Here is a 14,860-nt window from a genome sequence, read left to right as displayed (position 1 = left end):
TAACTGAAGCAATATTTAGTTCATACTTCAGGGCAACACCAGACCTGACTTTTATTAATTGCAATAAAACAATCTTGTTGAATTTGGAAGACTAGATAGAAAGCTCTTCTTGCTGGAACACAACATCCTTTTGGTAAATGTGTTCAGTAAATTGTTCATTTCTTCCAAGCCTACATTTACACAGCCTACATTATGAATTTAGATCATGTGCCATTTCATTTTCCAATTAATTATTTGTGATTGTGTATGTCAGATATAAAATAAACTAGGTAACATATTATTCACTATAGACAAATTCTGCTAAAGCAAAGTGTCCACACATCCGTCCTTCTGCCTATTATGGCTCACTGAGCTACAGCACGACACCATGAAACTCTTCTTAAAAATGATTAACCACAGATGGTACATAACACCAGTACAATTAGGGAAAATGTATAAAACTGGCTCAAACCTATGTTGGAAATGTAAGGAAAAAGAAGGGACTTTTTATCATATGTGGTGGGATTGCAGTAAAATTAAAATGTTTTGGGAAATGATATATAATGAGTTAAAGAAAATGTTTCATTTAACATTTGTGAAAAAGCCCGAAGCTTTCTTATTAGGGATTTTGGGAAAAGACCTGCCAAAGAAATCAAAAAAATATTTTTATGTATGAGACAATGGCAGCAAGAGTCTTAATAGCATAAGGATGGAAGAATGAGGAAATCCCGACGAAAGAACTGTGGCAAGAAAAACTGATGGACTATGCGGAATTGGCAAAACTGACACACAAACTACGTGACAAGGATAACGGTGATTTCAAAGACGAATGGGACCCTTTTATGAAATATCTGAAGAAGCAACAAAATGAACTGGACTCTTTGACAGGTTTTGAATTAACATTCACAAACTCTTTATTGTAATATATAGATAGATAATTTGAGGATCTTTACAATTTTATAACATGCAGATAGAAAGAGGTGTTGAGAAACCAGAGAAAGGAGCTGAGGGAAGTCCGGGGGTTGGGCGGGTGGTGGGGTTTTCTGTTTGGGGGGGAGGGAAAAATGGAGGGGGGACAATGTGGATAATGTATTTTTGTTAAAACTATTGTGTTGAAATTTCTAATAATTTTTTTAAAAAACAAAAGATTAACCAATGCAATCACTCCCTTATTCAGCAAACCACATACATCAAAGTATTCTACCTTTATTTCACTTAAAGCGATACACATATCTGGTCTTATGCTCAGAATTTTTACAACACAGGAAAGCATACTGAGCTTCTGTGATGGAAATATGAATTGCATGTTCTGCATATAATTCTTTCATCAGCTTGGTTATAGAACTTGCAAAAGGCCCATGGCTCATTCTCTCAGATCTGGGTTGTTTTCCCCTGAAACATCTATACAGGGAATCCTAACCTTTACTGTACTTTTCTCTTTGAACTAAATCTAAATCCTGTGTCTCCTTCAAGCATCTTCCTGGTGGTGTGGCCTAACAGTGCAATATTAATTAACCATACTCCAAGCTCAGCTTAATGTAGAAGATGTATATTAATGAGTTCATTATGACTCTTTGATTTCTGTCCATATTTGTTCTAGGAAACAGGTGTGTACAAGCTACATTAGTAAATACTTCCAATTTCATGGGAAAACCTTCAGTTTTGCAAAGAGAAAGCCAAGTCAAACCACGAATCCTACATTCCAATGGAATTTTCCATAAATATCAACTCCAATATTTAATAGCTTTATACAGAAAAAAATAATCTCACTTATAGTGGATGGACAGCATGGGCGTCTTTCAATATCTGGATTTATAACACTCATGCCAGTTAGAACCAATGAAATAAGTTATAAAAGACATCCATATTATTATTGCAATCATTCCTCACCTGCTTTGTCCCGACTGCTATCAAAGATTAAATGTAACAGTAAGAGCTGGTTAACACCTTCAGAAAGTTGCATATAAACCAAGTCAAATAATTTGGCATGAATTCAATGCTATTAAGCAATGAGCCTCCCATTTTGTAACTGTATTGTATTTAACGCTCCCCTCGTTCCCCAAGGAACTCGGTGGCTTGCATGTTTTCCAGGGAATTTCCAAGCCCAGACAGACTACAGGGACAGACGTGCTTAGCTTCAACAACTGTGAGTGCAACAGAACTGCATCACGGGTGAGAAAACCCATGGGTCTGGGTGTATGCATGAAAAAAAGAGACTTTACAGTTCATACGACCTTTTTGTTGCTGCGAATACACAAATATTACACGGGCATTTTCCATATCATACATAGGGGGCTCAAATGATGGCTCCTTAAAAAAAACCCATACATGTATCTTAGGAGTCCCAATCGGATCCTGTACTTGAGGCTAACACAATTGCCGCATATCACTAATGTAAGAAATAATCAGAGGATTTATTAGTTTTGTCGTTTTTATCAAGTGTGCGAAACCCTTGGCCCTGAAGGCATTGCTGAAGTACAACAAGGCCAATGGTCATGGAAGTAGTCCGACAACATCTGGAGGGCCAAAGTTTCCTCACATCGAATTTAAATAATCACACATTATGCAGTGAAAGAGTCTGCATTTTTGTATCTCATGTGATTGTGGTTGCTGTTAAATGCAGCACCGGTCTGGGTTCTGCACAGTGCTAAAAATGGCAACCTAACAGACACACACATTCATTCAAGAGAGGGAAACAAGAGAGTTAAAAGCAAGCCAGTCTTCTACTGTATTGTGTTTCATCATGAGAATTGTGTTTGCCTAATAACTACCGTATTTTTCGCTCTATAGGACACACTTTTTCCCTCCTAAAAAGCAAGGGAAAATGTGTGCTCTCAAGCAACCACCCGATAGTCATAACAATCACATATGCTGTGGGAGATCCCCCTCCCAACTCCTCAGGTGGATCATTTCCGAGAGCATGGAGGGCTGCTGTCGAAGGTGGAGCAAGGAGCCCCCTTGACCTAGTACGAAAAGCCACACTCACCATTTACCCAGACCATGCCAATCATTGGCTCCAGCCACAGTCATTGGCCCCCAACTGCCCACCCACTCAAGGCCAAAAAGGTTGTCCACCCGGGTTCAAGTGGAACTCTTCCTGTGATTCTTTGGAACAAGCTACTACCTGCTGCTAATTAATATTAATTTCTAAGTAGTCTGATATTACTAGGAACAATGGTAACAGAATTCAGAAGCACAAGATACCTACTGTCACAGATGTCTTCAGAGCATGTTCATTGGTATTCAAAGCTCCAGCAGCAAATTCGACAGGTGGGCCTAGGGCAGGATCACTGCTCCTTCTCACCAACAGTGGTGTCCCTGAAGACAAAAGCAAAATGAAGGATAGAAATATGGCACTAGGAATTTAATTGATTGCAACATTTCCTGCATACATTCTAAAGTTATTCTGCTTCTTCACATCACCAGTACAAAACAAAACTGATCAGGGGACATGCTAAAAACCAATACAGCAGTTAGCAGGGGAAGTGAAACTGGTTGTTGTTGTTGTTGTTGTTCAGTATGCAATAGAATTGGGGACCAATCTGGACCTAACTCCTCTCTACAACTCACAGAAAATCAGAACATAATAAAACATAATAATGCTTGCTTCTAACTCGCCTGTGGAAACAACTCAGAGGTTATTAAGAAGAAAAACGATAACAACAAGAACATTGGAAGATGGGACTTGTGAACATCAAAAGCAGCAGAAATATGAGATGATTGGACCCTTACTGAACTTGAAACATGGGAACCCCCAACAAAAATTTAAAATTTGGCAAAATATTTGGACTTTATGATATGTATTGGTACAATTTGGAATAACTAATGTGATATGATTGGATTGTTGAATGGAAAACTTAATAAAAAATTATTTAAAAAAGAAAAAGAAAATCAGAACTTCTTAGGAGTCCTCCAACAGTTCCTGAATTACCACAGTTTTGTGTTTGCAATTGGCTAAGCTACCATTGTGTTTGGGATTATTGCAAAGTAGTATGTATACCAAAGCATGGAAGAATACACAGAAACCAAATAAGTTAAATAGAAATTGAGAAAATGTTGGAGCAGTGTAATGTGATCAATCTAACCACTGTACAGAAGGATTAGGGAAAGTATGCAGAGGTGTTGAATCAATGGAACCTGGTAACCGTGTGCATTAAAAGGGAAATAGGAATATCCAGAAATGGGGTAAAATATTTGTTATTATAAACAAATACTGTTTGAATTTAATGCCTGCCCAGGAAGCTTCATTTTTAGGGTAAAAGTAAAAACAAGCAAATGAAGATAGATACCTTTTCTGCGTATAGCCCTTTTTTAAACCTTTTTTTTTAAAAAAAAAAATTGTACAACTTTGATACCATTTTGATAATTTGTATACAGTCGTACCTTGGTTCTCGAACGCCTTGTGGCTTGAACGTTTTGGCTCCCGGACGCCACAAACCCGGAAGTGAGTGTTCTGGTTTGCGGACTTTTTTGGAAGCCGAACGTCCGACGCGGTTTGTGCTTGGATTTGCTATCCCGCTTTATCATTACCCGAAGGAGTCTCAAAGCGGCTAACATTCTCCTTTCCCTTCCTCCCCCACAACAAACACTCTGTGAGGTGAGTGAGGCTGAGGGACTTCAGAGAAGTGTGACTGGCCCAAGGTCACCCAGCAGCTGCGTGTGGAGGAGCGGGGAAGCGAACCCGGTTCACCAGATTACGAGACTACCGCTCTTAACCACTACACCACACTGGCTCTCAGCTGTAAGGTCCTCTTGTGGGAGCCCACACAATCCCTATAAGCCATAGCTTGGATTACCGTATGCAATAAAAGACATTTTAAACTACTGTAGCATATCTCCAACAGGTCCTCAAATTCGTTTGTACTTTTATCATTCCCAATGTACTCTAAATGTCATTCATCTTCAAGACCAGCCAAAAAACTTCAGATAATTCAGAAAAGCAGCTACCATGCTGTGTCAGCTGAAGTCTTGTGAAGTTAAAGGGGGGGGGACTAGTCTTTCTTCTGTCTAATGTGGTAAATGTGGTGATTTTTTTTTAATTAAAAAACTTAACTTAAAACACTAGAAATGAATCCCCCCCCCCACTTTTCAACTACCGCTTTTCAACTATTTCCAAAATTAATTTACCCTTGGAGTAGTGCCAAGAATGAACGCTAATTGGCCCAAAATGATTTTCTATCACTTACAAACAACTGGAAGTAGTTTTATGAAACCGGAACGCATCTGCTGTATTAGCTAGAGGATTTAAAAATGCAGTGTTCTATTTTTGACTAATATAGACGCAAATAAATGTACGTGAATTTGGAATTTGGCATGATATACGTATAATAAAAATGTGCAGGTTTATGTGTGCAAGTGTGTGTGTTTGAAATACACTCTTGAGAAAACGCATTCAGATTGGCTCGCTGATAAAAAATGTTTGATCATCAATACAGAGGTTCCAAATTCCAGTTGGCTTCTGCCCTGTCATTAGTTCACTGAGATCAATCAGCAAGATAGTGTGCATTGCCCAATCACTTCCACTTCATTCTCCTAGAGTGGGAGAAACAAACCAAGATGACGCAATTAATCTTGGCTTTCCACTACATCTGAACCCTTGACTGTGGTTTGTTGCCCCCTAACAAGCCACAAGTGCCAGTGAGCCTTAAACCATGGTTTGTTTTTGGCTTATAGATCACAGCTTCTTATGGATCAACAAACCACAAACCTTGTTTTGGATGTAATGGAAGGTAAAGGTAAAGGTAAAGGGACCCCTGACCATTAGGTCCAGTCGCGGCCAACTCTGGGGTTGCAGCACTCATCTCGCTTTACTGGCCGAGGGAGCCAGCGTACAGCTTCCAGGTCATGTAGCCAGCATGACTAAGCCACTTCTGGCAAACCAGAGCAGCGCATGGAAATGCTGTTTACCTTCCCACCGGAGTGGTACCTATTTATCTACTTGCACTTTGACGTGCTTTCAAACTGCTAGGTTGGCAGGAGAAGGAACTAAGCAACAGGAGCTCACCCCGTCACGGGGATTCGAACCACCAACCTTCTGATAGGCAAGTCCTAGGCTCTGTGGTTTAACCCACAGCACCACCTGCGTCCCTGATGTAATAGAAACACAAGCTTAAATGTGGCTTTCAGGCTTGCTTCTTCTGCTCACACCGGGGAAGATGTAACTGGCAGCAAATGAGCATCAATACTTGCCTATTGTGGCATGTGACAGCCAGTGCAATCTGGTTTCCCCAGCCACTCTGGGTGGCTCCCAACAGAATATTAAAAACACAATACAGCATTAAACATTAAAAACTTCCCTAAACAGGGCTGCCTTCAGATGTCTTTTGAAAGTAAGATAAGTTGCTTATTGCCTCGACATCCGATGGGAGGGTGTTTCACAGGGCAGCCACCACTACCGAGAAGGCCCTCTGCTTGGTTCCCTGTAGCCTCACTTCTCACAGTGAGGGAACTACCAGAAGGCCTTCAGAGCCGGACCTCAGTGTCCGGGCTGAACGGTGGGGGTGGAGACGCACCTTCAGGTATACTGGGCCGAGGCTGTTTAGGGCTTTAAAGGTCAGCACCAACACTTTGTATTATGCTCGGAAACATACTGGGAGCCAAAGCAGGCCTCTCAGGACCAGTGCTATATGGTCTCGGTGGCCACTCCCAGTCACCAGTCTAGCTGCCGCATTCTGGATTAATTGCAGATTCCGAGCCACCTTCAAAGGTAGCCCCACGTAGAGCACATTGCAGTAGTCCATATCTACACAGAACTAAGACCCGTCAAATTCAGTGTTGCTTACTTCCAGGTTAGGTGGGTATAGGATTGCAGCCTAAGTTAAAGTTTACTCGACACTCTTATCAAGTACCCGCTAAACTCAGTTCAAGCAGCTCTCAATTATAAGAAAATGATTTTGTCCCTAGCCCTACCCATTTTCTTTGTTTTACATGTGTCGTTTGGATGCCAATGGCAGGTTGACCAAGCAAATGCTATCCCTTTCCTCTATGACAGCAGTTCCCAATTAGCTACGTACCGCAGACCGCCTGTTTTTCAAAAGCCAAGCCATGGAACCCCTACTTTAGAAACTGTTGATATATTTATGGTAGTTTTTGCTATGTGAACGGTGCCGCTATGCCCTCCAAGGTGTCCCAGGGCGAAACTGTGCCACACGTCTTCCGGTGTGAGTCACGTGACCCAAGCAACATCATGCTCCCGCAAAGCAGGGTTCCCCAGACAGTTGATGGGAACGCGCCACGGAGCCCCTGTGTGCTGGTCCCGGGGGGTTACCATGCAGCGTGGTCCGAGTCCAGTCCAAGGTCGAGGGTGTGGTATGGGGGCTGTCCATCAAGGCTGAAGCGGGGTCCAAGACAAGAAGTCGGGGGAGGTCAGGAACCCTAGCAGAAGAGCAGGACAGGGTGCAGGCAGGCACAGACTACCAACAATGTTGCTCCCACAACCTGGGACTGGGTGGGCTGGCCTTTATCTCCTCTGAGGCATAGGGCGGCCCCGGTCCACAGGTGACTCGCCTCTCCTGGCCTGGAGGCAAGCACTCCTCCTGCGGGAACTTAGTTCCCTCCGCCTTTCTGCCCTGAGCCTCTGCAGCTCAGGAGAGCTGGAGGATTACTGGACCCAGAGACAACCTCACCTTCCCCTGACGGGGCTGAGAGTGGAGCACCTGCAGGCAATGGGTCCTCCATCACCTCAGGAGCCAGAGCAGATTCAGCTGGTGTCTGCTTCTGAGGATCTGGCACAGGTGAGGGCCCTTCAGGTTCAAGCCCTAGCCCCGACTCAGCTGGTCCTGGAGGCGGGGATTCCTCAAGTTCAGCCTCTGAATCCAATTCCCAGGCCATCACACCCTGGGTGAGTTACATGAACCACCAGTTGGGAAGCACTGCTCGACAGTATAATTTGTAGGCTAAATATTGTATTTGCTGGGTGTGGATGAAAAAGGAAACTGAGTTCTTATACCAAGGAGCAGATTTTGGCCAAACCATTGCATTTTATTATTCCCCCCTAAGTTTTCCAACTTGCAGGCACACCTTCTGCCTCTTGAGACTCTTCCCTATTAGTAAGAAATGATGCTAAAAAGTTTAGCGTGGCAGAGACCAAGGAATGCAATGTACCGCTTGAGCTTCCTTTTCTAATGGAGGAACTGGGGTTGATGCCAGCTCTAATTACCCCTTCAGTGCCAAGTACTAAACACTTGACAAACTTTTTTTTTTTAATTGCCAGAATAAATCCTGCTTTCTATGCAGCCTAATTTTCTTTTTCAGCTTGTGTTTTAATTATTCAGCACTCATTATGTCACATTGCGCTATGCAGCCAAGTCAGAGATCCAATGCTTAGGCTCAAGGACAAGGACAACTAGACCAATCAGCTGGAACAACTCGGGTTCATCCAACTAAGTTCTACTTACAAAAAGACCCACTGAAATTAGCTGGCCAAACCCATGCCTGATGTTTTAACAGCGCTAAAGCACAGGAAGATGGTTCCTGCCAATCTACAACAGGAGGCCAGGAGGCTACAGAGCATGTCTGGTGCTGAAGCTGCTTTTATATGACTCCAACTACAAAAGCTGAGGATTGCAGGGCCCTGACTGACTCCATCTACAAAAACTGCTAAACAGCTTTCGGTCTGTGATATTGTTTAGGATGTTCGGTTGAGTTTTGTTGTTGTTGTTATTGATATTTATATCAATGGTTCTACTCTGAGTAAAGGTAACAGTATCCCTGAACATTAGGTCCAGATGTGACCGACTCTGGGGTTGCGGCGCTCATCTCGCTTTATTGGCCAAGGGAGCCGGCGTACAGCTTCCGGGTCATGTGGCCAGCATGACCAAGCCGCTTCTGGCGAACCAGAGAAGCGCATGGAAACGCCATTTACCTTCCCGCCAGAATGGTACCTATTTATCTACTTGCACTTTGATGTCTTTTGAATGGCTAGGTGGGCAGGAGCAGGGACTGAGCAACAGGAGCTCACCCTGTTGATTTGAACCACCGACCTTCCGATCAGCAAGTCCTATGCCCTGTGGTTTAACCCACAGTGCCACCCGCGTCCCTTTTCTACTCTGAGTAAGTCTAGCAATTAATACAACCCACTAGATTTATACTTGGGAAGAGAAGGCAGTGCGTGTGTAGACTGAATCATGTTCATTTTGGGGGAAATCATAAAACACTTTGCAGCATTAATGTTAAAGGAATGGCCTGATTCTCTTTCCAAGCTAATTATATAAACAGTGCTTTTTTCTAAAAAATAAAATAAAATATTTAGGCCTACTCTCATTTTCCTACTCATATTGAAATACTGCCCCTCAATGAGGCCAAACTTAGATTCACAAAATGCTTAGGGGTATGCGTACCGCTGCGTACCCCCAGAAAAAAAGCACTGAATATAAAAACCTTTCTTCCAGTTTCAGCTGCATTATTTCAAGAATGGAAACATCTTTGGCAAAATCTTAAACCAACCCTGTTAAAATCTTACTTTGTTTTTTTAATTTACATATTCATTAAAATATGCTTTTTCTATTATTCCAAGAGGTCTTTGCTATTTGAAACTTTCATATACTATGTTTCTAAAACAGAAAAGTTTACCACCTGATACAAATCCCAAGCAAACAAAAGGGGGGAAATGCCTAAGAAAGTACTTAGTCTTTTCCTCTACGCAACAACAGCGGCCAGAATAATTTATGCCCAAAGGTAGAAAATCAAAAATAGTCCAGTAAAAGTAGACTGCCAGAATAGGCTAACAGAATACACAGAGCTAGCAATGTTGACCGCAAAGAGAAGAAATCAGGATGAGTGGGAATGCTTTGGTGAATATTTAAAGAAATATTACAATCAGATAAACTTCCAAATGGTGTTAGATATATGAGCAGCAGTTAAAAATAAGCAGAAGAGGGGTGGTAATTAAGAAGATGCAGCTTAAAAGGTAGCGGTAAAGGGACCCCTGACCATTAGGTCCAGTTGTGACCGACTCTGGGGTTGCAGCGCTCATCTCGCTTTATTGGCCGAGGGAGCCAGCGTACAACTTCCGGGTCATGTGGCCAGCATGACTGAGCCACTTCTGGCGAACCAGAGCAGCGCACGGAAACGCCATTTACCTTCCCGCCGGAGCGGTACCTATTTATCTACTTGCACTTTGACGTGCTTTCAAACTGCTAGGTGGGCAGGAGCAGGGACCGAGCAACGGGAGCTCACCCCATTGCGGGGATTCAAACCGCCAACCTTCTGATTCGCAAGCACGTCAAAGTATTCATCTTGTCTCAGCTGCATGTTCGTACGGTTATGGCAACCACACTTCAAGTGTTGGGCATGGGGGCCATCACTGTAACTCTGATGTACAAGCAAGAAGGAAGTGCCCTTCATTTAGTGTGGAACTGCTGTAAGGAAAGTTCCCAAAGTAAATATATGTTGTGCATGTGTATGCAAAACCTCTGGATTATAGTACTTATTCAAGAAAGTTACATAGAGCAGACTAATATGTAGATATTCTACAGTGGTGCCTCGCAAGACGAAAAGAATCCGTTCCGCGAGTCTCTTCGTCTTGCGGGTTTTTTCGTCTTGTGAAGCAAGCCCATTAGCGGTTTAGCGGATTAGCGCTACAGTATTAGCGGCTTAGCGGGCTTAGCGGATCAGCTGATAAGCGGCTTAACGATCAGCTGATAAGCGGCTTAGCGATCAGCTGTTAAGCGGTTTAGCCGATCAGCTGATAAGCGGTTTAGCGGCTTGGGAAAAAGGGGGGGGAGGAAAAAACCCCCGCAGGAACTCGCAAGACATTTTCGTCTTGCGAAGCAAGCACATAGGAAATTCGTTTTGCGAAGCACCTCCAAAACGGAAAACCCTTTCGTCTAGCGGGTTTTCCGTCTTGCGAGGCATTCGTCTTGCGGGGCACCACTGTATTCCAATCACACTTTTCTCTCTTCTGTATCTGTGATATGATTAGCCACATATCTATTCTAATTAAAACCACGCTCCAACAGTGTGTGTGTGTGTGTGTGTGTGTGTGTGTGTTTTAAAAAAATATCCTAAGCAGGGTCAGCTCACCCATAATTTAGCAAGTCAGACTGTATTCCAGTCATGCAGAAATAGGACAAGACGATTTTCATTTGCATTATGGATTTAAACTGTTAATAGTGGGGGGGGGGGGGAGGATGGCGTTGAGAGATGTAAACAATAGGAGAATATTTATTAACAGAGAGATATGATAGCTAGAAATTGGTCAGTCAGATTTTCAGAACCAAGTAAGCTTTATACCACACCATCAAGACAAAAATACTGAGTAATGAAGGGGGAAGTCATTGAATCTATTAGCATGCATTCATTGAACATCTGGACTTTTAGTTCTGTGAATTTTAGTAACAGAAGCAACTAGGCCTTGTGAACGCCTTAGAGTACCTCATTGTCAGCATTTTATTTCTGTGCCACCTTTCTTTAGATAAAACCATGCTCAAGGTGGCTTACAACATGAGAAGGTTTACATAATTACGAACATAATAAATAAAACAGATCAAAAAGCACATAACCAAATTGGAACAACTTCCACATAAATCATTGTAAAATTTTTTTAAAAAGATACAAAATTTAGTATCAATAACAACAAACCTCAACAAAATACCCTAAACAATACCACAGCCCAAGAGTCTGTTCAGCAACTTTTGTAGCTGGAGTCAGTCAGGGCTCTGACCTCCTACGCTAGGTTGGAAAAGGCCAGCAAGGAGGCAGCCAGGTCTTCTGGCCTCCTCAGCAGCCTCCATATTTGCAGTTGGAGTCATCTAAAAGCAGCTTCAGCGCCAGACATGCTCTGTAGCCTCTTTACTCCCTGATGAACTGGCATGGGTTTGGCCAGTTACTGAACTTGAGAGGACAACTTCCAACACTATTTTTCTATTCACATTTTATTTATTGTACTTCAGGTAACAAAAAACTTAACAAATACATTACATACATTACATATAATACATACTGACATATCCTACATGTACAAGACACGTAATAGACTTCCAACTCTTCTCTTTGTACCTTGTTACGAAACTTAACTCTGTACGCATTTCATATTTGTTATTCTACTTTTCTTTTGTATTTATCTAACCAGATTTTCAAGGGACGCGGGTGGCGCTGTGGGTTAAACCACAGAACCTAGGACTTGCCGATCAGAAGGTTGGCGGTTTGAATCCCCGTGACGGGGTGAGCTCCCATTGCTCGGTCCCTGCTCCTGCCAACCTAGCAGTTCGAAAGCACATCAAAGTGCAAGTAGATAAATAGGTACTGCTCCGGCGGGAAGGTAAACAGCATTTCTGTGCGCTGCTCTGGTTCACCAGAAGCGGCTTAGTCATCCTGGTCACATGACCCGGAAGCTGTATGCCGGCTCGCTCGGCCAATAAAGCGAGATGAGCGCTGCAACCCCAGAGTCGGTCACGACTGGACCTAATGGTCAGGGGTCCCTTTACCTTTACCTTTAACCAGATTTTATCATACCTTTCCTCTATTTTCAAGATTTAATCTATATCTGCCAGGAGACTTGCATTGTCCGTATAGTTTTTAAGATATTCTTTAAAAGTTGACCATTCGTTGTTAACTTTTTGAACAGTCTTTCCTCTTATTCTCCCTGTTAATTCTGCAAGATGTAGATATTCAATCATTTTTCTTAAACAGTCTGATTTGGTGGGGATAATATTGCTTTTCCAGTTTTCTGCTATCAAGATTCTTGCTGCTGTGGTGGCATGCATAAATAAGGGTCTATAAATGTTCCTGATTTCTGCAAACCTGATACCAAACAGGAAGGCTTCCGGTTTTTTGTGAAAGAGTTTAAACAGTTTTTTTCCATTTCATTATAGATGACATTCCAGAATTCTCTTAACTTCTTACACTCCCACCACATATGTATGAGGGTGTCATTCCCCTCTTTACACCTCCAGCACCTGTCTGTGCTTTTCTTATACATTTTGGCCAACTTGGCCAGGATTAGGTACCATCTGTATTGCATCCTTAAAACCTTCTCTCTAAGGTTGTAGCAGGCGGTAAATCTAATGTCCTCTTTCCATAGCCTTTTCCATAAGTATGTTGTGGCCAATGTCCTGAGCCCAGCGTATCATGACTGCTTTTACCATTCACGTTTTAAAAGTATGTAGGGAAGTGAACAAGTGTTATGGCGCCAATCCCAATGCTAAACATTGGGGTTCCCACCCATTTCCATTGTTAGAACTGTCTATGTACTCCTCCTCCTCTCTGTAGCCTCATAGTTTCCAATCTGTTAGGGGAACCAGTCTTATGCCATGACAGCCAGGTCTCAAGGAACTCGCCAAGGCGGGTGTACAAGACATGTTGATTCTTCCTCTGAAATCTTGCTCTTCTATTCTTTAAAAAATTTCACCAATTTCTGCTCTCCACCAACAAATAATGTTTTTCACCTCACATTAGCTATCTGGCATGTGATTACTCGGATTAGCTTTGGGTCCCCTTTGGAAAATCAGTGTGACATTGGCTGCTTTCCAATCCTGTGCAATGGAGGTCGTTTTTATGGAAAGTTTGCTTCTTCTTTTTTAGAAAATAGTTTCATATTGAGTCATTTTCTTCATAAACTCTCGGGTAGGTGTCATCTGGGCCCAGTGACTTGCTCATTTTTATTTCTCAACAGAACCTAAAACCTCATCACTTGTCACTTCTGTTTGATTCAAGTCTTCAAACACATTTCCCGAAAAAGTCAGTTCAGGAGCAGGAATCTGCCCTATATCTTCTGCAGTGAAGACAGACACAACTAAATCATTTAATTTCTCTGCAGTCTCCCTAGCCTCCTGCTTCTCATGTATTTAAAGAATTTTTTTATTGTTATCCTTAATGTTTTTAGCAGTATGTTCCTCAAATTCTTTTTTCTTCTTTATTTTCCTGTCAACTTACATTGGTTTCAACAGTTTGTGCTCCTCTTTCATCTCCCTCAATTTCCAAAAGTAAACCTTCTTGCCTTTTATAGCTTTTTTTCTCTGTTCATTAATCATGCTGGCATCGTCTTGGATTTAGTGGTTCTGTTCCTAATCTGTGATACACATTCCAGCTAAGCTTCTATCATCATGATTTTAAAAAGCTTCCAAGCATCTTGGGGAGAGATTTGACCCTCTTGACTCTCCCTTTCAACAATATTCTAAATATTCTTCTCACTCTTGAGGAGTTTTGCCTTTTGAAATTGAATACTACTGTATTGCCCACTTTCCACACCACAGTTGCTGTTCCCAGTTGGTTTTCCCCAGTCCTCCAGAGGAGAGGAAACACAGGGGCAAGAGAGACAAGGGTAGTTCCTCTGCACATAGAAAAGCCTTTCCTTGCATTCTGTAATTTAGTTGGATAGAAACCTAAGTCTAGGAATTGCCTCTGGCTAGTTCCATGGGAAGGTTAATTGGAAAAGGAGTACGGCAAGGCTGTATATTGTCTCTGCTTATTTAACTTATATACAGAATTCATCATGGGAAAGGCTGGACTGGATGAATCCCAAACCGGAATTAAGATTGCCGGAAGAAATATCAACAACCTCAGATATGCAGATGACACGACTTTGATGGCAGAAAGTGAGGAGGAATTAAAGAACCTCTTAATGAGGGTGAAAGAGGAGAGCGCAAAATATGGTCTGAAGCTCAACATCAAAAAAACGAAGATCATGGCCACTGGGCCCATCACCTCTTGGCAAATAGAAGGGGAGGAAATGGAGGCAGTGAGAGATTTTACTTTCTTGGGCTCCATGATCACTGCAGATGGTGACAGCAGTCACAAAATTAGAAGATGCTTGCTTCTTGGGAGAAAAGCGATGACAAACCTAAAGCAGAGACATCACCTTGCTGACAAAGGTCTGTATAGTTAAAGCTATGGTTTTTCCAGTAGTGATGTACAGAAGTGACACCATAAAGAAGGCTGATCG

The 14,860-nt window shown here is 42.4% G+C and overlaps 1 protein-coding gene across 2 annotated transcripts in view; it reads right to left on the bottom strand.

Annotated features, from left to right (window-relative positions):
• Positions 1–14,860, bottom strand: part of PARD3B (par-3 family cell polarity regulator beta) — a 599,449-nt gene that overhangs the window by 452,606 nt on the left and 131,983 nt on the right. For both annotated transcript variants that reach the window (XM_081015796.1, XM_081015795.1), the window contains exon 4: positions 3,188–3,297. In XM_081015796.1, the coding sequence (XP_080871922.1) occupies positions 3,188–3,297 (110 nt within the window). The remainder of the gene's footprint in view (positions 1–3,187; positions 3,298–14,860) is intronic.

This window comes from Podarcis pityusensis (assembly GCF_964106645.2).
Source record: "Podarcis pityusensis genome assembly, chromosome: 1".
Classification (NCBI taxonomy): domain Eukaryota; kingdom Metazoa; phylum Chordata; class Lepidosauria; order Squamata; family Lacertidae; genus Podarcis; species Podarcis pityusensis.
This window is presented reverse-complemented; position numbering and strand designations above follow the sequence as displayed.